Genomic DNA, 26271 nt, shown 5'->3' with positions numbered 1-26271 from the left:
AGCAGCTCGTGGGTTTGTGAGGTTAGAGATGTAGGTGCTCTCCCTGATGTTTCACACGTTACCAGTGTCTGTGACAGGCAAGGAAAAGATTTCAGTTTCTGCAGTTCTGGCTAACTAAAAGATTCAAAATTACCCACTAATTCTGCAATTTGAAATCCATAAAAATGTCCAAATATTTGTGGAAAAGTTACCCTTAGTTCATTCACATTTTCTGCTACTGATAATTATTTAATAAATATCTGGAATCTCAGTAATACTCAAAAGTTTTTATTTAGTTAGCTTTTAGTTTTAAAGTTTCTCTCATAAAATGGACAAGTGACCACTATAGTTTTTTTAAATCCTGTAAATTTAGCAAGTTTCTATGTCATGCTTTTATTAAAAAAAAAAAAAATGAAAAATTGAGGTTGAAATTCAGTAGAAAAGTTGGAATTTAGGCTACTGGGCAACATAAATTAAAACAGAAATACTTTGTTTTTTTGTTTCAAGTTGGGATGAGGATGAAGGGAATGATATTTAAGGTCATTTTAACTCTGAAACAAATCTATAGTCTAGCAAATAGTAACTTATGAAGAAAAGAGAACGAGATGTTCTATGGTATAGGCTGACATGGTAGGTAGAGCACATCAACTCTGCAGCAGTAGGATTTTTTTTTTAATTTCTTTCATGCTAATTACAAATCATATTTGCTTTTAAATTCATTACTTTTAAAAAAGTTCTCTTGTATGCTGTATTTTATTTCTTGCCTTTTGTCTGTTGCATTTGGCCTGCTTATCAAGCTTTGTGTACTGATTAGATTGTTATTTGAAACAATTAGAAGTTATTTGCAGCTGTCAATCAAAATGTGTAATTAACTCCAAACACCAAAAAAGTATCACAAATCTTATTTACAAAATATGTTCAAGTAAACTTGTGAAACAGTTGCCTGTGCAGCTAAAATGGAACTGAATGCTCAGGATCCAGGGTGCTTTGGAATTGATTATGTTGGAGTAAATGTTTCTTTGGGGCTCTGGAGATTTGGGGAGGGGCAAAAAAAAAAAAAAAAAAAATCACATCAAATCTTTCTCTCCCTGTAAATTGATGGATCATTGTTATAAATGAAACAAACGTGCATTTTGCTTGGTTTGGGTTTGTTTAGGTTTTTGGTTGGTTTTGTAGTTGTTTTTTTTTTTTTAAATAAAGGAAATGAGAATTTTGTTTCATGGATGCCAAATAAGAGGTGTGATGAGGTGGAATGTAAATACAAATGAGTATGTAAAGCACCTTTGATGGCACAAAAACAAAATTTACAAGGGTTTCAAGCAATCATTTCATCCAGCTCCTCTCTCTACTGTAAAATAAGTTTCTCTGATGTGTTTCAGCTTCCAGTCCACAAGATCATAAAACTTAGATTATCTGTGCTTGACTTCTATCACAGTGCATCTACCACAATAATTTGGAATGATTTTTATCATTTATTGAAGTCAGCACTGTTAAACAGCAATGTTTGTTTTCCCTTTCTTCCATGGGTGATCTTTATTCTTTGCAGTCACCTTTTTACATTTTGGACAAAAGCTATTATACATAAAAGAAAATGACACACTTTGTGCACTGAATATCAGCTTGAGAGGATTGCTACATCTTCCTCATAGTTAATATGAAATTTGGTGTTTGAAATTAACTGGTGTGTCTCAGACAAGCAAGGGAAGTGGATTTTGGATTAGTTTTTACCATATAACTGTCATTTTTCAGATTAACTAATAGGATATAATAAAAATTGGAGAAGACAATATAGGTAATTTTCTCTGTTTTGCAACGTAAATATTAAATTTTTAAGTATGCCCAAAATCTGTAGTTGGAAGTTATTAAGAAGCTATGGCATCCTGTCAGGAAAATGAGGAAAAAGCTTGAATTAATTGTGCTGTGAAGTCTCAAGATACCATAAGGCAACAGAGCCCAGGGTATCCAAAATGATATCCAGGGTATCTTTGCTAAAATAAGCTATGGGCTCTAAAATGTGGTGGGCAAGGGTGTTCCAGAAACTAAAAGAGAGATAACATTGAATCAACATTACAGAGGAGAATTGCAAAGACCTCTGTAACTGTAGATTGATTAATATTGATAATAACTCAAGAATAAATGAAGTGATAATTGATTTAAACAGGATTTAGAAGGAGGGTAATTAATGCCAGTCCGATTTTTTTTCACAGATCACATCTCTGTGTCATGAAAACAATTTTTAAGCATTTGAAGGAATTCCATGTTTATTTTGTAAAGATAGAAGCACAGACTTCTATGTAACATTTTCAACTACACCCTGGAAACCACTATAAAATCAGTGGTTTAGGATAATTATTAATCATGGATTTCTAGTTTACAGAAACTGATAAATTTTCAGAGGTGTTACATGTCAATGGAGAGCCAGCTTGGGATGGAGTTTTTTTCTACCAACATTTTTCAGGGAAAAGCACTAAATTCAGTGCTAGTCAACACCTTCATTATTTATTGGATAGAAACTTGCTGCTCACATGAAAACAACTGATCTCAGTATAAGAATATTCCCTTTTTTAGAGAAAAGGATAAAGTAGACAATATAAACGTATTTGGCTTCACACTCAATTGTGTCAGAAATAATGTTATTAAATACATCTGAGTACTTGCACGTGATTTCTCATATAAATACCATGGACAATGAAACAAGCAATGAAAATCGTGGTCTGGAGCTTCCAGGCTGTTTGTAATTTGAAAATGTGTGTGTGTGTGTTTGTGCAAATGCACACTTGATTTTGTACCTATGAATAAAAGTTGTGTGCTTAGTGAAACTATTCCTGTCCATACAATTATTTGCATAAACAATTTCAGCAGCGAGGCCAGAGATAGAAACTGTGGCAGGTGGAGTGCACAGAGAAAGATTTAATATTGAGGAAAAAATGAGCTCATGTTTATGGGATTCAATAGCTTTAGTCCATTAAAATATATTGGCTTGTGAAGTAAATTTTTTCCACACTGCTGACTAGAATCTGCACCCTTGAAAATTCATGTAGATGCCGTATTATTTAGTATTCTCAGAAATATATATATGTAGAATTCATTAGTCTTCCTTACCAGAGTAAATAGCTTTAGAATGCATTTTACCGGATTTGTCAATTTGTTTTCTCAATTTGTGCAGTGCAAACATTTCTCCCTTACAGACTGTGTGTGCATTGTTTCAGAAAGTTCAATTTTATTGCATCATAATTAACTTTTAAAGATCAGAATTTGGAGGATGAAACCTGAAATATAATGCTATAGATATTTTTCTTAGATTATATTGTGCAGTAATTAGAAGCTACCAGTTGTCTGTATTGTAGAACTCTGCTAATCAGTTCTGAAATAAAATACATTATCAGCCTTTCTGTGATTTGCTTGCTTACTGCGAAAAAGCAATGGCATATCCTTGTAACATTATTAATAAAACCCCACATTTTCTTAATAAAATTTAAATGTGTTTTTAGTTTTCTGGTACTTGACAGTACATAGAAATTACAGTATCCCTGTTCAATGCTATACTTAGGTTTTGGAACTATCTCAGATAATAATCTTTATTTTCAGAGCACAAAGAAACACATAATTTAGGTATATAATGAGTTTTGGGTAATAGCTGGCTATTGTGTGTTTCGTTGAAAATCACTTCAAAGTTCTTTGGATTAGATCAGATTCATGTTAAAACAGAATGTTAAACCAGATCCTGGTTAAAACCACATTTTATTCAAGTAGTTGAAGTTCTTCTCCCAAGCCCTAACATTTCTTAGTTCTTGAAACCAAGTTCAAGTGAACTTCTATGGAAACCAGAAAGAAAAAGTCATTTGATCATATGCCTTTGCCTTCTCTCGGTTTTTCCCTTCTCCTTTCCTCACTGTCATTGTTTTCCTGTACAGAGGCAATACCAAGGACACTTTCTTGTGGTTTAAGCAGATAAAAGTTGGAAGAATCCAGTCAGGAAGAGAGTATTACAGTACCCCACTGCTATAAAAATAAAATCATTTGACATCTTTTGGATCATTTAATTTATCTTGCAGTGGAGCCTGGGGACCTGCATTTGTGGTGCTGACACACTTTAATAAATCTGCTTTGTGATTATCTTCCTGAAAAATTCAATTTCTACAGATACTTGATATCTTAAGTGCAAATACTGTTATTATACCATTTGCTCAATTCCCATTGAAGTCCAGAAGAGGGTTTTTATATGAAAAATATGGTGGTGGTTTATTGACTTTCATGGTCTGTATGGAGTGGTGGGAGTGACTTTCCATTTCAAAGACTGAAGAACAGGTTTTGTGTGTGGCTTGGAGGGGGTGATTTGTCCATGCACAGTTGCTATTCCAAAGTTTCAGTGTCAGACCGCAGGTTTCAGGGCAAGGTAAAGCTTTGTCAGCAGGAAATCTGCTTGGCCTTGTTCCATTCTGGTGCCATGAGGGAACATTTGCTATAGTTCACTCTTTTAGAAGGTTCTTCCAAAGAAGATTTTTGGTGTTCTACACCAGAAAAAAGTTTCTTCCTTTGTGTCTATTACAAAATTCGGTCTTTGATTACAGTAATAAAGTCAGAGGTTTTGATAGAAGTTTCTCCCCCACATGAAGAAACCTGACTGTTGCACTGGCAATCCATGGTTGTTTGTATCTGTGTCCCCTCTTACCTGGATAATGTGGTGTTGGGTCTGTCCTACCCCTGTGTGCAGGATGATTCCATAGGATTCTCAGATCCCTTAAAAGAGCTGATACAGTACTGGATATTGGGAATGTGTCTGGAGGAACAGGAAGTATGAGACATGTAACATGTTCACTTGCAGGACAAGGATAAATTATTTTCCTTTATTTTTCCCTAGTGAAACAGGTGAGTTTATGTTGTGTTCATGAACAGCAGATTGAAGATCTCAGCACAGCTGAGCTCTGCAGAGCTGATGCCTCTGCTTTTCTGGGTCAGCTGTAGGATGAAGCTCATGAGGATGTTTGCTGAGCTGATTTGCACGTTGGCAAGTGGTGTTGTTTGGGAAGTAGTGCTAGCAAACATTTCTGGTAGAAGTGCCACAGATCCTGAGTCCTTTGTAACTCAGAAAGCGTGACATGGGAATGCTGGTACAGGGGGAAGTGTAAGTTAGAGCAGTTACAAGCTGTAGTACCTTACACCCAACTGTGGGCCAAATTTCTAGCACTGGCTGCTGCCATACAAACCTGTTTTGCTCTGTGTGTGGTGTGGTTTGAGTTTGTTTTGTCTTCCAGAAGAGGGCTGGAGTTGTGGGGTGGTTTGAGCCATTTGGCTCCCTGAGTGAGAGCCACGGCTCCTGCAGGTGTGTGCTGTGCATCCTGAGGGGGTAGTGTTGGACATTAAAAACCCTATAAATTCACTTTCATGGTTTGCTTTACCAGGTGAGCCTTAATTCACTTTTACTGGAAAGTATATAGTGGAAGCTCCCAATTTTTTTCTCTTTGTGCTGATGTATTGGAGACATATATGACATATGTGAGGAAAATGACGCTGCATATTCACGTGATATCCAACCTCCCCATGGCTGACCTGTTGGGGACATTTAGGAGGTCCTGAAACAGAAATCTTCAAAGAATAGAGTGAGTGTACATATCTGCCCCCTTCAGAGTGATCAGCAGTATCCTCTTTTTGATCCTGTGGGGTATGGAGAAGCAGGACTATAACCTCACTGGCCTGGATTATTTAATATCCATTTGGATGGTTTGAATGATGAGTCCCAAAAATGAGTAACACAGCAGAACCTGATCATCACAAAGTTAGACTACAGCCAAATGGGTTCACAGTCTTTCTGACTCTACATATTACAGAATGAGAATGCCTTCAGGCATTTAAAATGCTTTACAAGCCACGGCTTAGAGTACAAAATACCAACCTTTTGAAAATGAGGCCTTGTTGTCAAATCCTTTTACCCACTTAAGCAGTGCTTTTATATTAGCAACAAACCACGGCACAAAACATTTGGGAAATCATGCAGTTCTTATTAAGTCCCAGATTATTAGTATTTTATACAAAACCAAATTAATTTGCATTTTATTGCACCTAGGTTTCACAGTATCTCAGTATATATGTGACAAGTAACACAGACCAGTGTTCCTGCTACTGAATAAAAGCAAGAAAAAGCTTGAGCACCATTAAGTCCAGGAGAATTCTACTTTTTAACATTATAAAATAACAGGTTGACTGCATTCTTCAATTACAAAAGCAACCTTTGTATGCTCAAATTCATTTATATTCAAAACTAGATCAAAAGCATAAGCTCTAAAGGAAAAAAGCATCCAAAGTTTTGAGTGTTGGGTGTGGGGACAAGTTCCCTCTTACTATAGAATTTTCTGAGTTGTCCACTGTAATGGAATACCATTTTAAGTAGTTTCCTAGAATTTACCATCAATAAATGTATCTCACTGAATAGTGAGGTTGAGCCTGTGGTCATGGAAGTTCAGTCTTTAAAGTCACTTTACCCAAAGTGTTGGAGAGTTTGCTTTTACCTGTGCTGATGAAAAAATATGGAAGAAGTTCTAATGCAGTATTTTCTGGGGCAAGTGGATGCTTTGGAGAAACACAGCTACCAAAGGTGTGTGCAACAGTTGCTCAATCATTTATTTAAACTTTATAACTCCATATTTTTAAGGTACTGAGGCACTTGGAACTGCTGATGTCATTCCCATTGCAGTCTCGTCACTTATATAATTCATGCTATGTAATTTTAGCTTTAATTATTTGATTGCTCTGAAATTTTCTTATCAAATGGGAACATACCTGCTTGATTTTTACCTTCCTTAAAAAAGTCATTATAATTCCTAGCAGTTTGTACTGAATGTTGGCAACAGGTACATCTGACTCAATGAGGCATGGGACCTCAATTTGGGTGTAGGAAGGATAAATGTAATTCAGAATCATGTACCAAGCATCAGGGATCAGAGAAAGACTGTCAGTAGATAAAGCTAAATGTAGAAAAAGTGCAGGATAGAAAATTAAATTTACACTATATAATTTTTACTACCTTGCTTTTGTATTTCCTACCAGTTTGATGTAAATTTTGCATCTAAAATGTGATTTAGTCCTGTGAGGTACCATTTATTATAAAGACTAACAGTCATGTTTTGTTTTTTTTTAAAATAAGAAAAATGTTTAAAAGTATGCAAATACTGCTTAACAGAAACAAAAGCCTTGAACAAGAATTACAGGATTAAGTTTGTCTTATGCTTTCTAGTTGTAAACTAAATAAAAATAACTCCAGTTTGCAAAGAAGTACAATATATTACAATATATTTAAATATTTTGTTCCAAGCATAGATATTTTTCCATGCTTTGTTTTATAACCACTGGTATAGTAATTTCCCTTTTTTTTTTTTTTTTAAGGAAGTCACCATTGAAATGCAAAAATTTCTTCATGTGATTTTGAAAGGTAGAACTGTAGTTTTATTTTTGGCAGCTTGTGTCACTTAGGTAAACTGATGTTTCTTTGGTTCAGTAGAAATCTGAATACAATGTCAGAACTGGGTCTTGGCTAATCTTGGTTTGACCTGACCTTTTGAAATACTGTGTTTGTTACCATTTTCAGTTTCTTCTTCCCCTCTACCTGAAAAAGGCCTTCTCTGTCATGGAGAACACCTGCAGGCTTTTAGGAAGAACAATTATTTTAAAGCCGTGAGGTTTATCTAAAAGAGAGGTTTTTTTCTTATGAAAATGCAGTTCTACCTTCCTGCACAGCCTAAAAAAACTGTTTACTCTTGGAATTTGCAGGTGTGGCCTTTGTGCACAAAAACACAGAGTACTTTGGTGGTGGGGAAATTTGAAGTGCCTGATGGTGATCCCTGGGGTTGTAGTTTTCTGTTTGAGAATCACCTGTCCAAGAGTATCAGAGGGATTCAGATGATGCTGAATTCCTTGTCCCTGATGACTTTCAATAAACACAATTCTTGAGGGAGTTGTTTTCCCCTGGTGACCAGTTCCTCTCAATGGAATATGTGTGTGTGCAAGGAACATCTCTCACTTTACTGTGGTAGTCCTGAAGAACCCAAACTAGGGGCAGGTTCTGAGATTTAAATTTTTCTTTTCTGTGGCTGATTTTGCAGTGCTACAGAAGTTCACCAGAGTCTTCATGTTGCCCTTAAAGGTCATTAAATAATGTTAAGATTTTAGATATTTTCAGTAAGGCTTCATACATGTTTAAATGAAAATATGTATAAGCAGGAGGAAAAATTGCTAAGAAACTAAGGAACCAGCATTTTATTATTTTTTAATTAATTATTTTAATCTTAATATAGCATTAATTAAATGCAGCAAGGTTTAGTCACTCTGCCTCATAAGATTTCTTGGTGTAGTTTTAATCAGGTAATCAAATGATTGCATTGTATAAATAGGCAAATACATCACATTAGTGGTGTGTAACATTCAGGCTATTTAAACCACAACTACTCTCCATCTATAGCATATTAATTATCAGCTGTACATTTACATTTTCTTTTCTTACACAGAGAAAGAATGAGTGAATATAATTTAGAATTATTTTTGTGCATATACTTGAAACATGTCAGTTTAATAAGGCTCAAAATTGGGAAAATGCTGTGCATTTAATTTTTATGTAGTTGTTTTGTTCTATGGTATTGGGCAAGACAGAAATGTTCTGTACCTTGCTTACCTTTAGCTGGTTTGAAAAGCACTTTGAGGTCAATCATATTAAATCCCCTTAATAATTTTGTGAAGAGCTGAATTGCTTTAATAGCAATATGTATAACCAATCAATAAAGACAGAGCAGAACAGGATGTTTATAGTCAAACCTGATAGTCAGCTGGGAGAAAACAGAGAAGTGTGCTTGCCATGGAATTAATGCAGTTCCTAAAAACTCCATATTGGGTATTTTTTTCAATAGCCTTTGGCAGTCATCTATTAATATTTTTCTAAGAACCATCAAGCCTTCTGCCTCTAATGATCTGTTTGCTAGAATGTGGCAGATGTTTACAGATGAGAGACACAGACCTGAGAGTCCTTTGCTCTGCAGCTTCTCTGGCCTTCACTACCTGTTGTTGTTGATTTACATATTTACAGTAATAAAGATGCTAATCTCTTGCTTTCTACATTTTTACAAGGTCTGTGATGAACTAAATAAATTCTGTAGCTCATTCTTTAGACAATTTCACTTCATCTGGATGGTCTCTTATACCTCAGGTCTTTAATTGCACCAGTCCCTGACACAGGTGGTGATTCAGCTCAGAAATAGATTATTCATGAAGAATAAGATTCCTTGTTGCTGAAGCTGGGATCACTGACAAATTGTAAGAATAACTGTTCATTCTTTACTTGCTCTGTGAAAGCTCCTTAGATGTCTTAATCTATTTTCAAAAGGTGGTAATGTCTTAAGTGATGCTGGAGCCAAGTAAAGAAAAGTATTAACCAGAACTAACTAATAAGATGTGCAAAGAAATACCACTTGATTATATTTCAGGTGTCAGAGCTATTTTAGGACATTAACTCAAATTAAATGTATTTGATTGGCAATATGGTACTCTTCATTTTCTCGAATTTGTAACATAAACCTGTAAGATGGTGCTAAAACCCAAAAGGAGCTCCAGAGAAATAAGATTATTCAGTTATGGATAGCGTGTAAATCCTTGCAGTGCCACAAAGCACTCCTTGGTTCCTGGCTCACCAGTGGCTTGGTTTGCCTCCAGCCTGAGGAAGGGCTTGGCTGACACAGTGGAGCCCAGCCTGAGCAGCTGAGTGCTCTAAATAGAGCCAGTCTGTGTTTTTCCTCTAAGGCCAACCAGCTAAAGAAATGTAGTTTTGCTACTCTGCAACAGGGAGTTTGTTGTGCGTTGCTAATAGCTTATTCTAGATATATTTTTAAAGGGTTTTTTTTTAATTAATTTTATTATTTATATTAATTTTAGAACATTTAAGTCCATTTATCTGGGGAAACATTTGTTTAATGAATGCAAAACACACCACATGAACATTGCAGTTGTTACCAAGGAGTTGAAGAATGCTGGTGTTGTGGAGTCTGCATGACAATAAAAACAGATTGGAAGAGTGCAGCATCTTGCATGTAAAGCATTCTCACATATTGGTGCTGGGTTAAATATTTATTGTTGGGCTTGTGGGTCAGAACAGTGCAAGTGGAATAAAGCAGTTAAACTCTTAGAATGCTGTGCTATTGAATTGAATATTGCTGTCATAAAAATATTAATCCTATACCGTCAAGGGTGGTGATAAAAACCCCCAAACCACCGTATTTTATAGTTCTCTTAACCAAAGCTGTAAACATTTCATATATAAACTTTCATGCATAAGAAAAACTAAATTTCATGGTTGCTGTAGGAGGACATCTCTTCAGCTCCTGGTAGGCTGGCAGAAATTTGGATTAGTGGATATTCAGAATTAAGTGTCAAAAGCTGTATTTCACAATTTCACATCATTCAGTGAGCCTTTGAACATTAAAGGAAGAACAGGTTACTCATCATTTATGAAACTTGACCAACTGTGGTGGGCAGTATGAGATGAGAGTTTGATCTGTGCTGCAGTTCAGAACACTGGGTAGTCCTTAAATGCCTTATAATTCCTGGATCTTGTACAGGGATATATGCATAAAATCATAACCATGGCTTTAATTCTGTTCTGTGCAGTGGGTTTGAGTGGGAGAGACTGTAGGAGATACAAGAGAGGTTATTATTACCGTTTCAAATTAATTTGTTGTTTGGGTTTCTGCTGGTTTTGTTAAAACTTTTTGGACAGACCTTGAAAAACTGTGAGTGTATGTAAGAATGAAAGGAGCAGAAATGCTTAACAGATTAGAAAAAAAGGAGTAATACAACCACATTTCAAAATTACTTATGAAATGGAAGCTATTTATTGTAGGTATTTTAAAATAGTTTTCTGTGAGACTCTGCAGCCTTTATTTAAGCTGTGTAACATACAGTTGCATCCTTCATAGCACTGAAATGAAACTGTGAAGCAATAATTATGCTAATTTTGAAATGGGAAAATACCAAGATTTGTCTCTGTCCAACGTTTTCCTGATAACCTCGTAGACTTTAATATACAGAATTTGCTGTGTTTTTGTATTAAAGTAGAACCAGTCTTAGGCTATTCTTTTAGAAAGCCTGTAATTTTGTAGGTAGAGGTGTGGAAGTTTTGTTATACTATATAAACTGTTAGCTTAATGCAAATAATCTCCAGTACTTCAACTTCCTAATATTCTTAAAAAGAAACCTAAGTAGATTATTTGCTATAATAGATGTTGAAAGCCTTCACGCCTACTGTTTATTAAGTGTTTAATTACCTGATAGATTTAAAAGCTGCACAAGTATTAGCACTCAGTCTGGGCTCGATTTCCAGTTTCCATATTTATTACAGTTCTGTTGCTAAGATTTCACCATTAAATACTTATGTGAAAGAAGTACAAAGATTTCACTGACTAGAATTGTTTTAAGAAACCTACACAGAAAATGTGTATTACTTACACAGAAAATGTGTATTACTTACACAAAAAATGTGTATTACATATCTTTAAAATTCTGTTTTTTTCTGAAGCCCTACTTTGCAATTGTGGGAAATTCTTTACATTGCCAGATTTCACAGATATATTCATAGATTGATTATGATAATCTCAGCTTTTTGTTGTGGTAGAGCATGCTATTAACTGAATAAAAAACTGATTCCTTAGGAGCTATTAAAGACCTCAAAATCTTCCAAAAGGCACTATGATGCCTTCTAATCTGGCCAGCATGAGACATTCCATGTGCCTTAACTCTTCTCTTGCTTCTCCTGCCATCTCAGTTAGATAAGAATTTCCTTGTCCTCTGAAAAACTCAGCCATGTTTCAGCAAAACTTCACTCTCTGCCATGCTGAAGATGCTTCAACCCAAAGAATGCTGTTTAAATGAGATATTGCTACAAGTCTTCAAGAGTCTGACTGCAAACAATGAAGTAGAGCTTTGATTTGTGTTTGGTTTTTTTTCAGAGCCAGAGCTTCAACTGTGTGGAAAAGGCAAGATGTCCAGGATCCAATGTGAGTTCTGTGCAGATCCAGGGAGATTCAGATTATTTCATCAACCACCTCGGAGTGCCTGCCACGCAGTTTTCCTATGAGGACATCAAAGCATCAGAGGTAGCTATGACTAAAAATGGACAAACTGAAAATGGCAGGAAGATAGAAATATGTTTTCTCAGATTATATCCTGTTGCAGTGGAAATTTATGTCCTCTAAACACATTTTTTTTCGGTCTTAGGAGGATTACCACAGAGCTTCAAAGTGACTGGTTATGTAGGGATATGGTATTCAAAAAAACAGATATACATTGTAGGATTTTATGTTAAAATATGAATATTTTTATATATAAATATAAATAAAATATATATAAAATAATATATAATCTATATTTATATACATATACATATAAATATAAATATATTTATAGGCTATATGTTATCTAACCCAACTTTCCAGACTGTTTTCAACATAGTGGAAACAGTTATTGATGTGTATTTTTTTACAGTAGGATGTGACAATATTCAAAATTAACTTTATATCCATTTTCATACCATGAGAAAAATAAGGTTCTCCAGGATAAACATTGTTGGTAAAGATCTGTATTCTTCATTGTAGTCTTCCAGACACCATGGGTTTTTTTTTCAGTCTGTCATCCTCTGCAAGGTAGGTGGAAGGAGGAGGCATTTTCTGCTGATTGGAGTTCTGGCTGGAATTGGACACAAATAAATTGTTAGGAGGGTTTGTTTTCTCTCCACATTCTCTACTGTAGGTTTTTTGCAGCTGGATATCTCAAACTCACCCTCAGCTGGTGAGCTGAGGAGCAGGAAGCCTGGCATTAGGTGTTCAAAGAAACAATAGGCAAGAGAAGAGGTTTGTGTTTTCATGCAAATGTAATGATGCACTGACTTCATATTCTCCCCATTTCTCTTCTTTCCTCTCTTCACTGTGCTCATCTCCTGTGTACACATCTTTCCAGGCTGAGGAGCAAAGCTGAGGCTGGGTTGAGCTGGAATGTTTCCTGACACTGCATGCTAATTTGCTTCTCTTTCACATATGCAAAACAAAGCAGGGATGTGCCAAATAGGGAGCGTTGCTGCCGTGTTGTTGTGTAGATTAAAATAGATGAAGTCAAGAATTTATACAAATAAGGAGACTTCTGTTTCTAAACATCATGGCACCTATTAGGCAAGGTTTTCTACTTCAGATTAAACACAAGGTAAAGGTTGTAAGGAAAATCTGAAGGCAGATGTGTGAGTGCAATGTTTATGGAAGGCTTGTGGTCCAGAGGAATTTTTTGTTGTCACTTAGCAGCTGTTCCACATAGTTTTCATTCAAGCTCTGTGTATATCCAGTCTATAGAGCATGAGAAAGAATCTGCAAAGTTCAGTACATCAAAATAGTATTTCCCAGCAAGATTTATAATATGAACACTGAAGGTTCCCTTGGCTATTGTCTACTTTAATCCAAAGTTATTCTTCATGTTCAGTTAACCTTGCAAATGTGCATTTTTGTCTCTCAGAACGACTCATCAATGTAATTAAAATCATAAAAAACAATACTTCTATATTTGCTTAAATATGACATACTAAATTTGGTTCTTTGTTAAAAATTCAGCTTTTGTCTTTCTTGAAAAATCATTTCCTAGAAATAAACTTGGTAAGTGTAATCTACAGTAGATGTACTGCACTTCTCAGACTGTAGGAGACCTTGACCCCATGAGATCTGTTTTATGTGAGAAATAAATCTGCTTGGCAAAATGTGTAAATTTCTCTTGGCAAGAGGATGGAATTTTTCCCTAAAAGTGAAGTTACACAGAACGATTACATTTGGATTATTTGCTATATCTTTGTTATTTATTGTACAGGTTGTTGACAGGCCTCCAGAAGATAAGCTCATTGTCTCTCCTATGTTCTATCAAACAAGCAATCTGTTTATCCTTTACTGTTTATTGCCATTGTTTATTGTGGATTCTGTTTATTGACAGATATTGTAAGGCAGACAAATTACTCTGTGTTGACAGCCACATTAGTAAACATTGTAGGAATTTCTGTTAGGCAGGTTAGGGGCTGATAAAAATCTTTTGGTTTGCAGGGAGGGATTTTTTTCTTGTTTGTTTCCATCCAGCTTTTTTAACTGCACGTCAGCCTCATTGCAAAACAAGATTTGGGCAAACAGCATCAGAAATGGACTGGTTTGATGTGCTTTTGTAGGTTATCATTTTGCCAGGTCAGTACCCTGTTCTCTCTCTTCCACTGCTGTCAGCTACTCAGGAATTGCTCTTCCTTTGGAATATACATCAGTTGTTTATTTTACTCACCTGTCAGCCAGCATGCAGTGTCAGGTAAAACTGATGCTGTTCCACTGCTGAAAAAAACAAACTGGTTTAGAGATAAAAAGCCCAAGACCTGAGCTTGTATTCTTTCTCCAGAGCAGCTGCTCCAGGTCAGCTTTAGAAATGCATTTCTTGCACAGTTGGAGCGATGCCAGTCCACAGAGAGGTTTTAAAATCCTTTCATTGACAGGAACCTGAGGAGTAAATACAGGGAAATAAAAGTTGTGAGAGGAAACATTCAGGCCAGAAGAGTAAGTAAAACTGTCTGGCTTGGAATTACATAATACAGTGAACCACAGCTTCGGGGAGGTTAAATCTGCCTGGCAAATGCCCCTGGTCGGGTCTGGGAGCCAGAAAAGTGCATTCTGAGAATTCAGCCACTGCTCTAAAGGTGCACTGGGTCAAATGCAGCTCATTTATTCACCAGCAGAAAACATGCAGAATTTTAGTCTCAAAGTAAGTAAACTTGGAAGAATTTCTCAAGTAGAAAAAAGCATCTCATTGCCCCAGTTTCCAAGGATTCTCTTGCAGTTGCTGAAGAGAGCCTTCTTTTCCTCCACATGAGGGTCAAATCCTGATTTGTAATGTATTAGGTGACAAGCTGATCAGATTTTCCTAATGTTGCTGATTATTTTGCTTTCAGGAGGTCTTATGCTATTCAAGATAATGAATAATGTGCATCCAAGTGACATAGTCTCCAGAGAAAAACCCAAATGTTGATTTCAATACAGTTTCTCTGCTATGATGATTAGTCTAAAGCCATGATTAATCTATTAGTCCTCACCTCAGCAGAGAGTAGTGTTAAAAACATACTCAGCTTTACAGCAACAAGGAAGAGTAACATAAACTAAGCTGTTAAATCAAAGACTTGTCTTAATCACCCTCTGTACTGCATAAAAGCTGGATATTGGTCAAGTAACTCGATTATATGAGCATTGGTACATCAGAAATAACATGGAACAAGGAAGTACATTCTGATTTTTTTTTTCCCATGTGTGGACTATTTCTGTGCTCTTAAAAATACTATGTTTGTATAACAGTGTATTTTCAAGCCCACAAATGGTGTAACAGGTATAACACATACATGTCCTCCATAATGACAGAAAATACATGCATGTAACAGACTCAAGTGTCTGCTCATCACAACTCTGCTTGGTGTCTCAGATATAAATTCCTCACCTGTGGTGTTTTAACTTTGTAAACAAAATAATCTTATTTACATGGCTGAATCTCAGCTCTTGGTTACCTGATTGTAAATTAGGAATAACTCTGAAAACACTGGGTATGGTGGTGTTTGATCTCAGGGATGTGCACTCAGTTTCTATTTGGATTCATGACAGTTCTCATTTTAAATGGATATACATATGTGTAATAGAAAATTACACATGATATACATCTGTGTAATAGAAAACACTGCCCTGTCACTTATAGCTCACCTTGTTCCTCATACTTCTCTCCCTTATTTCATTAAGATTTGCATTGTTTTTCTTTTTGTATCAGCATCACCTCTGTGATTTTCTGTGTTTAATTTTCCTCTTGATGGAGCACTTAAAGTGTAGTTTGCTCTGCTAGGCTCAACATTCCGATAGTCTTTTTACTTTTATGATTGGGGACAGGGAAAAGTAGTTTTTAAAAGATTTTTAAAAAGTTTGGGTAGTACTGAGCTTTTCCCCTGAAGGGAAAAGGTGCAAGCCCCTACTTCCAAGTTAATTTATTTTGATGACTTCTTTCATAGCACAGTTCATAGCATCGCTGCTGAAGTCCTGGAGCACAAGTAATCACAGAGGAGTAAAAGAGCTGCCCAATGTTTGGGTAGTAGAGAAAATATAAACTGGAATTTCCATGGTTTCAGTCAGAGATCTGATTTTTTCTTCAGCACTGTAATTCAAACATCATTGAAGTGTTCGGCATTTTGAGCTCCATCACTTACAAACTTCAGCTGGTACAGGTGTATTTTGAACTTTTTTCAAGATGGAAATTAATTGACTGTTACCATCCATTTGTGTGTCATTGCAGTCAAGAGTTTCATGAGGAATCCATTTTTTAAAATTGCAGTTGGATGATTTCCCATGTTATCTGCATATTATTCATCCTTCTCAGTGCATCCTGTTACAGAATGATTCCCATCTGATAACACAAAATCTTAAATCCCCTCTGTGATAACGTGGTAGGTTCCATCAACATTAGCATTATCACTTTTTTGCAGAAAAAGAATTGCTGCACATTTATATTATTAAAAAAAAAAAAAACAACTTTTATTTTATTTTTTTTTCTTACTGATGGACACATAATCATGAAACATTTCATAGTAGATGTCCACGTTTGGGTATGCAGGGCTCACAGAACATTTATTTTTACACCTAGATCATAAAAGTTGTTTTCCGTATCTTCACTCAAACTTAAGTACAGGCAAGAAGTATAAAAATTACCTGTCACATTATTCACAGGCTACACCAAGGTAGTGTAATACCATGGACCACTAAGCTAATTTAGAAGAAAAATGAAAAGAGGTTTCTTTATAGAAGGCATTTGTATGTAATATATGTAGAAGAGTTTAGAATTTTGACAGTTTGAGATTGTATCCTCTTTAGAGAGAATGCATAATGATTTTTATTTCTATTGAAATATGCATAACTTTCTGAAGGTAACTTTCAACTTTCATTAGAGCCCTTAAAAGTGATTTTCGCCCACACTGGTGTAAAACAGAGGGCACTAAATCTTAACTCTTCAGTGAATGTGGCTTCTCATTCACTGAGTGATGTTTTTACCATCAGCCTCTGCATCCTCCCTCCACCCTATCCTGCCCTCTTTTCTTCCTTTTTATCATTCTTTGGGGAAACTTACCACAGTGTCTTGATTTCAGTATTTACATGCTTAGACTGACACATCATGCACTTCTCTCAAAAGAACTCCAAAGCTTTCCAAGATTCCTTTGTTACAGAAAAGAAACAGAGGAACTGTCCTTGATGGAGAGAACTTAGGGTCTGGTTTTCAAAAAAATAGCTCTCATATTGCGAGCTGCTTTTGTCTCTTTCATGTGCTTGTGTTGGTGTAGAGGGAGGGCTCAGGCAGCTTGGAGTGCTCTTCAGTGCATCTCCCTTGTGTCTGTTCTGAAGTGAGCAGGAAACTGGTGTCTGAACCCCAAGCACATTTAGTTTTTAAATGCATCTCTCTATGTGTAGTCAGCGTGGCTTTGTGGAAAGAAACAAAATCTGTGGTATGGTTTCATCTCCACAAATACAACCTTGTACCTGTGTGTGCACACTGAGAGCAAACCTGAGTAATCTGAGCTCTGGTATTCTTTATTGAGAGCTGGTTTTGTAGCAGTGATGTAATCACTTCTCAAACAGTTCCAGTGCTTAAAGTCAATCCACTTTTATGTTCTGAAGTTCTGGAGCTCTGTATTTTTAATGCAGTTATCTCACCATCCTGAATCACAGCATTAATCTCATTGTTGCTCTATATCCAGATTATTTTCTCCTTTACTTCTGGTGTCCTTCAGTCCCCTTCCAGCCAGGAAAGAGTTAGTACAGCCATGTCTTGAGATTTCTGCCTGACTGCTTGGATTATCTACAGCTGACCAGACCCTTCTGGTAAAAGTTCTGCTGTTTATCTTATGTTATTATTTATGTCCTCCTTGATTAAGTGTCACCCAGTACCAATTGCATCTATACTAGGGGGGAGTTTGCATAATAGCTGTGTGTTGCTGTGATGATCTGTGAGTCAGTGGCTTTTCCATCTGAAAATACAGCTCTTCATGGCTCCCCTCATTCCCTGTTTTACTTCTCTTTTCTCCCTGGTACTTGTTAATTTTTTTTCAGGCAATAACACAGCTGGTAGTTGCCCATGGGGAGTTACTGGAGATGTTTCATGCCTGTAGGAAAGAATCAAAGTACCAGTGTGCTTAGTATAGCAGAAAGTCTTTGCAAAGGAGCAAATGTGTATCAGCCTCAGGAGGGTTGCTTGGGAACCCAGGATTCCCTTTCCTGAGCTGCCTCTGGAGAGTTTGATGCTGTTGCTCTTGCTGCTAAGAGAGTTTATGAACTGTGTAGTAGAACTTAATGGGTAACAAGGTGTAGCAGTGGGAGTTGGTTGTGTCAAGGTGAAGAGAGAGGTTTCATTTGTGTTTGTGGACAAGCAGTGATGCCAGTGTGTAACAAGGAATAATTCCAGGAATCTCCAGCAGGTTGCCTTGGGACTACCTGTGGGTCCAAACCACAGCTGCCTTTCTGACTCAGAGATTAAGCTGTCTTTATAATAGCTGGGCTTGTCTTTATACAGACTGATTTTTTCCTGACCAGTGTGTTTTTTCTGTCTCCAGCATAAATTAGTGTTTTCTAATTTCTCAGTTCAGTCAGGGGTTAGTGTAGGACTCACCAATAATTCATTAATTCATTAGTCCATCTGTTCATTTGGACGCTAATTGAGTTGAATTTGGTAGTGAGAGCATGGTGAAATTGTTAAGGTTAATGACTCAGTGTTTTACAAGACAAAATGCATTTGATGTTCAATTGATTGCTTGAGTTGTTTTATTGAATAATATGAATATTTAGCTACTTAATTTCATGGAAGAGCATCTTTGTTATTGCACTAATGCTAGTGAAACTGATGACGTCCTCATCAGTTTGGATACATTACTCTGCTCCAAAAATTTCTGTCTGGCCTCACAAATCCTATTGCTTTGATGTCCTAAACATCACACAGTGCATCCAGAAGGGGAAAATTCCTTATGTAAACTTGCCTTATGGTATCAAAATCACACAGCTTCTTTAGCATTCATTCACACTGCATGAGTACATCTTGTTTCTGTGAGCTCTGTCCTTGCAGATTCTCTGAGGCTCCTCAGTGCCTTGGAACTGTCTGAGGATTGTTGGAAGTCAATGGAAGAAAGACAGCCTGGGAGTTAACAGGATCAATGGGATATGAGAAAATGTGAAAAATTGGTTTAGACACCAATAAATTGCTTCTGTTTGAAGCATCTAGTTACTGAAAATATGTATTATCTAAGGATAGATGTCACTGAATTCTCTGTTCTTCCCAGAGAATTAAATGACCTGTTACATTCATGGTAATGTTTTACCACTGATCTTCTGAGTGGCTGAATTCCACTGACCAACTAAAAATCTTCCTGTAGAATATCTGGAATAAGTATCAAAACTTGTTTTGTGTCAGTAGATATTAGTAGTGTGGCACTCAGTTTTTTTTGGGGGGGAAAAAAATCACGATCACTGGACAATCAAACAGCTGTGGTTTGGGTCAGTGATGCATTCTTGCTGATAAAATTTGCAGTATTTAATCTATCTTATCATGGATATCGAAGAACTGGTTAATAAGGCTTCTGAGAAATAAATATTGTCTTGAAGACATAATTATTCTTAGCAAAAACCAATTTTTATTCTTACTGGAAGGTGGTGAGCCTCCTACCCACACAACATCTGCCTAGTGTCTAACATTAGATCTCTTCATTCAGTGTAATAATTTGGGGTGTTTTTTTGGGCACTAAAAATAAAAGCAGGAAATAGGAAGCATTGAATCAGGAAGTAAAAGCATTGCTAATATTTGATTGTGAAAGACATTGCCACTGGGATTCATGACTTCTAGCAGGACATTGTTAGGGTGATCTTCCTGGAACTTCATGTTTCTGCATAATTTGAATGCTCACAACTGATCATAAAATGTTACCAAATGTTCTTGTGCCCTTCACACAACACATCCAAGAAAAGCTCTTCTCTCTCAGCTGTACTGAATCCTACTAAGCCTCCTATTTCTAAGTTCTGAAACTTTGGGAAGATCCTCTGTCAGGTTCCAGATTTCTCACTTGGGCCACTCCCACCTAAACTGCTGATTTCAGTGCAAAAAGCACCAAGGGAAAACTGCAGAGGAGTTCCAGGATCCAGGCAAGGATCCTGACATCCTGAAAGTTGCTTTCTTTGTGCTGCAGTCTGTGAATTTATAGCTTTACAGTGATTATTTCAATTCACTTACTAACATAAGGAAGAAAACATTAAATGAAAAGAGATGAGAGAAATGTGCTTGTATTATTTTCCTTATGACTGTTGGCTGGGGTTTTTCTGGCTGCAGTTGAGTTGAATAATAAAATAACTTGTGCAGCAGTGATTCCAATTCTGCCTCTCCTGTATTCTGTGCAGTCTTGTTTGGCAGGCCTTGCTCATTTTGTCCAGCACTGCGTGGCATTGCAAGGTCACTGCACATCTTTACCAGAATGTTCAAACAGAAAATAAATGTGCTTTTGTTTCTTTTAGAAAAGTTCTTCAGTAAACTGAAATGGTGAAAATACAGAATTTCTGACTCTTGTCAGAAACTCCTTCTGACTAGCCTGTTTTCCAGAGTAGGGGCATTCTCACTTTGAAGACCCGTGTTAGGCTGTGGCAATTTCAGAGCTTTGCTTTATAAAAATAATTTTAAAGCAGCTGTTTTATGTCTTTTGCATCAGTGAAACAAATGTTTACATCATTTTATAGTTCTTTATGGATTTGGGAGGTGATATTTAATTAGATATCTAGAGCATTTTCTAGAAGGGGTAAAGCCAGGCTGCTAGTGAGATGGAGAGGCAGGAAATCTCATCTGCAATATATTTGCAGCCCTGTGGGCCTTTAATGGTGACAAATCCTAATATACCTGTTATTATTTCATCAAGTCAATTTAACCCACTCTTTAAAGAACCACACTTTGACTTCAGTCTGTTCTATTCTACATAATCCACTTTTTCAGTAAATCTGCTTCAGTCTGCAGTACCCTCCCTAGTAAAAGTAATCTAGATAGGTGATGATAAAGCCATATTTTAGTCTATGAGATACCTTTTCCATTACTCTCTTTTTGATCCTTCTTACAGACAAATCTCTTGTTCAATCACCCTGCCAGGTGGTAAAAAAAGGGGAAGAGATGACCTTTTAGCCTAGGTGAGGTGAAACAACTCTTTCACAAAGAAATGCAATTGAGTATTTTCTGCCAGGACACCGTATGCCAACTGCTGGACTTAGGGAAAGTGGAAGAAGGAATTAGTGAGAGCCTGCAGTGCAGATTTCAGAGGTGCTTTTGTTCTTGTCACTGCTCTCTCTTTATCTTTTCTCCTGACAGGGCTTTCTCCATCACGCTATGACAATTTTTTTGGCGCTGGTGTTGAATACAGATGCAGTTGTGAAGCCTTTGGGTTTCTGGGTTTTGGTTTTGGGCACTGCACAACTTCAGAATGTGCCTTATGTGACTTCAGCCTCCCAGCTGAACCTGTGCCCAGCTTGGTTCTGAAGATGTGCAGTGTTTGCTTTGTGTTTCAGTGGCCAGACACTGCACATTAGCGTGTATCCCTCAGTTTTCTGCAATTCTACTTTTTGTGCTGTTGTGCTACAAAAAGGCAGAAAGGCTGAAGCAGGTTAACAGCTCACAGAACACACATGGCATGTATTTATTTATATTGGACAGGTAACAGAGCATAGTGTCAGCCCTGACACAGCAAAAAGCAACCCCTGAGTTCTCATCTTCTAGACGCTACTCTTTGGTCTGTATGAAGAAAATAAACATTTTTCTCTTGGCCTCCCTCCTTCTTTTGTGTATTTTCCTTGCAGGCTTTAGCAGTGTAAGATCAGCACGTTTATACCTCTTGCCTACCTGTACAAATTTCAGAAGGATTTCTGCTCCCCCTTGTTTCCTCTTTGGTTGTACTTTCCTGGTGCTGCTTTTGTCTCTGGTGCCATTGGCGCTGTGAATATTGTGAAGTGTTGAAGGGCAGTGCTGGCCTGAGCAAGGACAATTCTGATTAATGTTAACTAGGGGGAAGTCAAACTGGATAAAGAACTTGAATCTAAAAGTTGTTTTTCCAGATTGAGCATCTTGATTGTTGAGTGGGGAAACCTCCACTGCCTGTTACTTTCAAAACAAACAACTAAAAAGCTTCCCCTCACCCCCCCTCCCACCTCCCAAAAAATAATTCTGGAGATATTTGTGTATTATTTGCCAGCTTAAGAACAGAAGGAGGTCTTCTTGTAAAAGCTGAGAAACATTCAGTGGGCAGGAGAAATCTGTTCGCATGTGGAATGAGAGCCTATTAAGGAATTCGTACTTACATAATTTGAGTACATAAATTCATAATTTCTCTAACTTGCAGTTTTACTGTTTCTCAAGTAATAGTCAAGAAAACAGAATCTGTTGTGGATTCAGTGTTGTCCAGTTCTAGTAAAAAAATTCACATGTACTTACAGAAATAATTCCAGTTCTAAGACAATCTGTGGCAAAATTTTATATTTTTTAAAACTCTTTTTTTTTTTTATTTAATGGCAGTAAAATAGGTCTCTAAAGCATATCTTGGTATTTAGTGTTTTATATTAAATCACCAGAAGTGCTGTGAGATTTTATTCTTGAGTTAAAATGCATTGGTGGAAAGTTGGCATATAAATTGAAGGAATGTTATAAGACAATACACAAGGGATGCCAAATTTAGTGCCTTTAGAAGGTGAAACGTTTTGTTCACTTAATTAGTTGTGGAAGGATAAGTTAAGTTAGAAAAATGAGTGTAGAAAATCAGAAGTGAATTTTAGTGCAAGTGTCCATCATAAATAAGCAAGAGTAAGCCAGATTTGGGGTTTTAAGCAATTTTTGCCTGCATTTTCGATCTCCATTTAATTGATTCATAAATCAATTAATTACTGTCACAAGACCCGAGGGCAGCAGGAAATTGGGTTCAAATTAAAAAGAAAAGGAGGCAATTTGTTTTAAGATTGAAAGTTGAATGTTCAATCGAAGTTTAATCAGAAGTGACCCATTATTTGAAAAGTGGAACATCAATGTCGTTCTAATTTCACAGAATGCTTCATTAAATGAGTATTGAAAAGCCCAGGTTAACTGATCATTCCAAAAGGAACACGAGACATGGGGCAGTTTGGAAATCCACTTCCAAATACATGTTATGCTTGTTCATTTCTCTTCTGAAGAGCTCACAGAGATACCAAATAATTTCATAGGGAATTCAAGGATTATTGGGGTGATCCTTTGTAGATTGTAAAGTTTGTTTGATAAAAACACATTTCATATCAGAAGAGAAAATGTTCTTAATCCATTTGGATAGCCATGAACTTGAAGAAAAATTATCAGAATGCGATGAAAAGCAAAGGAGAAGATTTTCAAAGCACTAGTGTGGAAATTTTAGTCCTAAATTTTAGGATGTTTTGCAATGGTCTGACCTTGAAAAGGTTTTTCTGTAATTTGAAGCCATCTGCAGAGCATTCACAATGCATTGAAGACTCTGCTCTCTCTACAAGGTGAGGGGGGTACTTGCTAATGCCTGGCTGGGGCTGAGGTGATGATTTGTGTTTTGGTGAGTGTGGGAGAGAACAAGGACAATTGCAGCTGTAGCTCCTACTGTGGCTGAAAGGCATAAAGGAATAATAATACAGTTGGTTTTAATGGTTTTGGATTAGCAAGTCTTTCTCTTGGTGTGCATTTACTAGAAATTTGCTTAGCAAATTGCTGTTCAAAAAAAGCCAAAATACAACAGTAACTTGTTGTGAGCTTGGTGAAAAAACGACAGAGAAGTGTGATCCAGTTTCCAGCTCTTGGAAGGTGTTTCTCTTGCTGTTAAATGCTCTTGGAACATCATCTGGACTCATCTCTCTGCCATGTGCTCCCTGGGATGAAGAGTGGGCTTCTGTTAGTTGGAAGCCGCTTTCTCTGGTGAGCCTGGTGCTTGAAAAACAAGAGAAACAAAGTTGTCCTTTCTAGCAGTTCTTTATGGAGGAGCCTTTTATGAGGAAAAAAAAAAAAAAAAAGGCAGCCACAGCTGTTTAAAACATTTGCTCTTACAAGTGCACAGCAAGATGATTTCAGATGCCAGCAAGTTATTTCAAACAGCAATCCCTTTCAAGATCTTTGTGAGCAGGGTCTCGATTCCTTCATGAGCAGAACAACTCGTCACGAGTGCAGTCCCAGTTGTTTTGATTCATCTGCTGATGGTTCCTGTGAATGTTGGGTTCTTCCAAAGGCAGCAGCAGAGGCTGCTGGTTTACCTGGGTGAGTGGGACAGAAGCCAGGCTTCACTGCTTTTCAGGCAGCTCATCCACCAAGCTTCACATTCCACAAAATAAAAGGATATTTGTCTAGATGGAGCAATAATCTGACATTGTATAGCAAATTTAATTTGGTGGTCACTCCCTTCACTGACTCTCAGTGAGGCACTCAAGAGTGAATATAAGTTATGTAACTCTCTTTAAGTTACTGATTTAATTTCTGTGACCGATGATGAGCAGAATGAGGGTGTTCTCAGCAGCCCCCCAGTCAAATGACACATCTCTAAACTGGTGTGCAAGCTCAAAACAAAGATGAATAATTATGAGTTAATGCTGAAATATGTACTTATCTTTGTAATAAATGACTTTGTGCATCTTCTCCCTGAGATCTTTAAAAAAAAAAAAATTCTGAAAGAAGAAATTACTTCATTTATTTTGTGATGCTTCTGCGACAAGTTATGCAACACACAGATGCATCACTGAACACAAAAATTTATCTGATGCAGTGCTAATTATATATATATATATATATATTTTTTTTTTTTTTTAAGAAAATGGTGGGAGTTTTCTACCAGAAATAATCTCCTAGAAAGGCATAGAAGTGCTGATAGAAATTGAACAAGAAGGCATTAATTTATAGAAAAATTCAACAAGCAAATTTATCAGCAATGTAATTTAATTCCTGTTTCAGGCACCTTTGAGGCTCAGAGGTTTGTTTTATAATGTTTTGCCTTTTATTCCGGTTCAGTCCTTGTTATTGGTTTCTTGTTTCCTTGTGACAACAATTATGCAAATAATGTCTTGGTTTTTTACAGTACAATAAGAGATGAACATTCTCTACAGACAATATATTAGATTGTCTGGTGTTAAAAGAGTGGTAAACCTAAAGTATATAATTTTAGGGAACTGACAAAAATCCCTTATTATGTAGATGGTAATACTGGATAGAGAAATAGCATGGTTGCAGAGGATAAGAGTATCCCTTGATTATTGTGGTTACATTTCTTCTGAAGACTTAAATTATAACACAGTTAATAAAATGTCTGATTGCTGCTTCGCTCAATATAAAACTGTGTTGATATTTTTTTTTCCTCCCTGTAGGCAACATTTTTAGCTACTTTGGGAAGCATAATTTCAGAGACAACTGCCACTCCAGAAATAAAGTCATAAGACTTAGGGGGTTTTTGCCTTTTTTGAGGGCTTGGAATCAGTTAATGAGATCAGTGAAATAAGTTTCATAATCATTAAAATTTAAGATTTGAAGGGTTTTTCAATCTATCAACAAAATTCAATAACCAATTGAAGGAGGAAATCAATGTGGAATCCTAAAAAGCCCCTTCTTTCTCACAGAACTCCAGCTTTCTCTCTGAAGCCCTTTTTCCTGTACATGCAACAAAAACTGAAGAGCTGGATCCCTCCTTCAGCTTGCACGAGACCATTGCAAAGGTAAGAGAAATGGAGATCTCATTTATACATACTTTCCTCTTGAATTTGCTATTAATTTTGAATTATAATCTATTTCCTTTTCCCATTAATCCTTTGAATGTAGTTAAAAATCGTGGAGTTCTCTTCACTGGGATCCACATTGGGAATATTCTTTACATTGGTCATCTTGTGTGATCAAAGCAGTTTCACGTGCAAATGCTTCTTTTTGTGTGATTCAGTTGTATTTTGCATGTTTCACGTTAAACTTCCTGGCATGAGAACAGGGCACTGAGCCCCAGTCGATGGCAGGAAATATTAAATTTGTTCTTCACACGCAGGTTCTTGGTTTGGGGAGCTGTCACTGTGGTGTTCCCATGGCAGGAAAGGGAACACCTTTGGTTCCTGTGCTTCTGGAGAGTCCCTCCAGAGGGGATGCTCCCAAAGCTGATGTGTTCTGCCTCCCCTCCCCTGCTCCAGTGGAAACTCCCCCCATGTTTTTATTAACACA

The 26271-nt window shown here is 36.8% G+C and overlaps 1 protein-coding gene across 6 annotated transcripts in view; it reads left to right on the top strand.

The window, feature by feature from the left end:
* The window catches only part of NAALADL2 (N-acetylated alpha-linked acidic dipeptidase like 2), a 415927-nt gene that overhangs the window by 333084 nt on the left and 56572 nt on the right, over nt 1–26271 (top strand). For all 6 annotated transcript variants that reach the window (XM_058844296.1, XM_058844298.1, XM_058844297.1 and 3 more), the window contains 2 exons: nt 11961–12107; nt 25689–25784. In XM_058844296.1, the coding sequence (XP_058700279.1) occupies nt 11961–12107; nt 25689–25784 (243 nt within the window). The remainder of the gene's footprint in view (nt 1–11960; nt 12108–25688; nt 25785–26271) is intronic.

This window comes from Poecile atricapillus, chromosome 8, assembly GCF_030490865.1.
Source record: "Poecile atricapillus isolate bPoeAtr1 chromosome 8, bPoeAtr1.hap1, whole genome shotgun sequence".
Taxonomy (NCBI): domain Eukaryota; kingdom Metazoa; phylum Chordata; class Aves; order Passeriformes; family Paridae; genus Poecile; species Poecile atricapillus.
The sequence above is the reverse complement of the archived record's forward strand: the minus strand, read 5'-3'. Positions and strand labels throughout refer to the sequence as shown.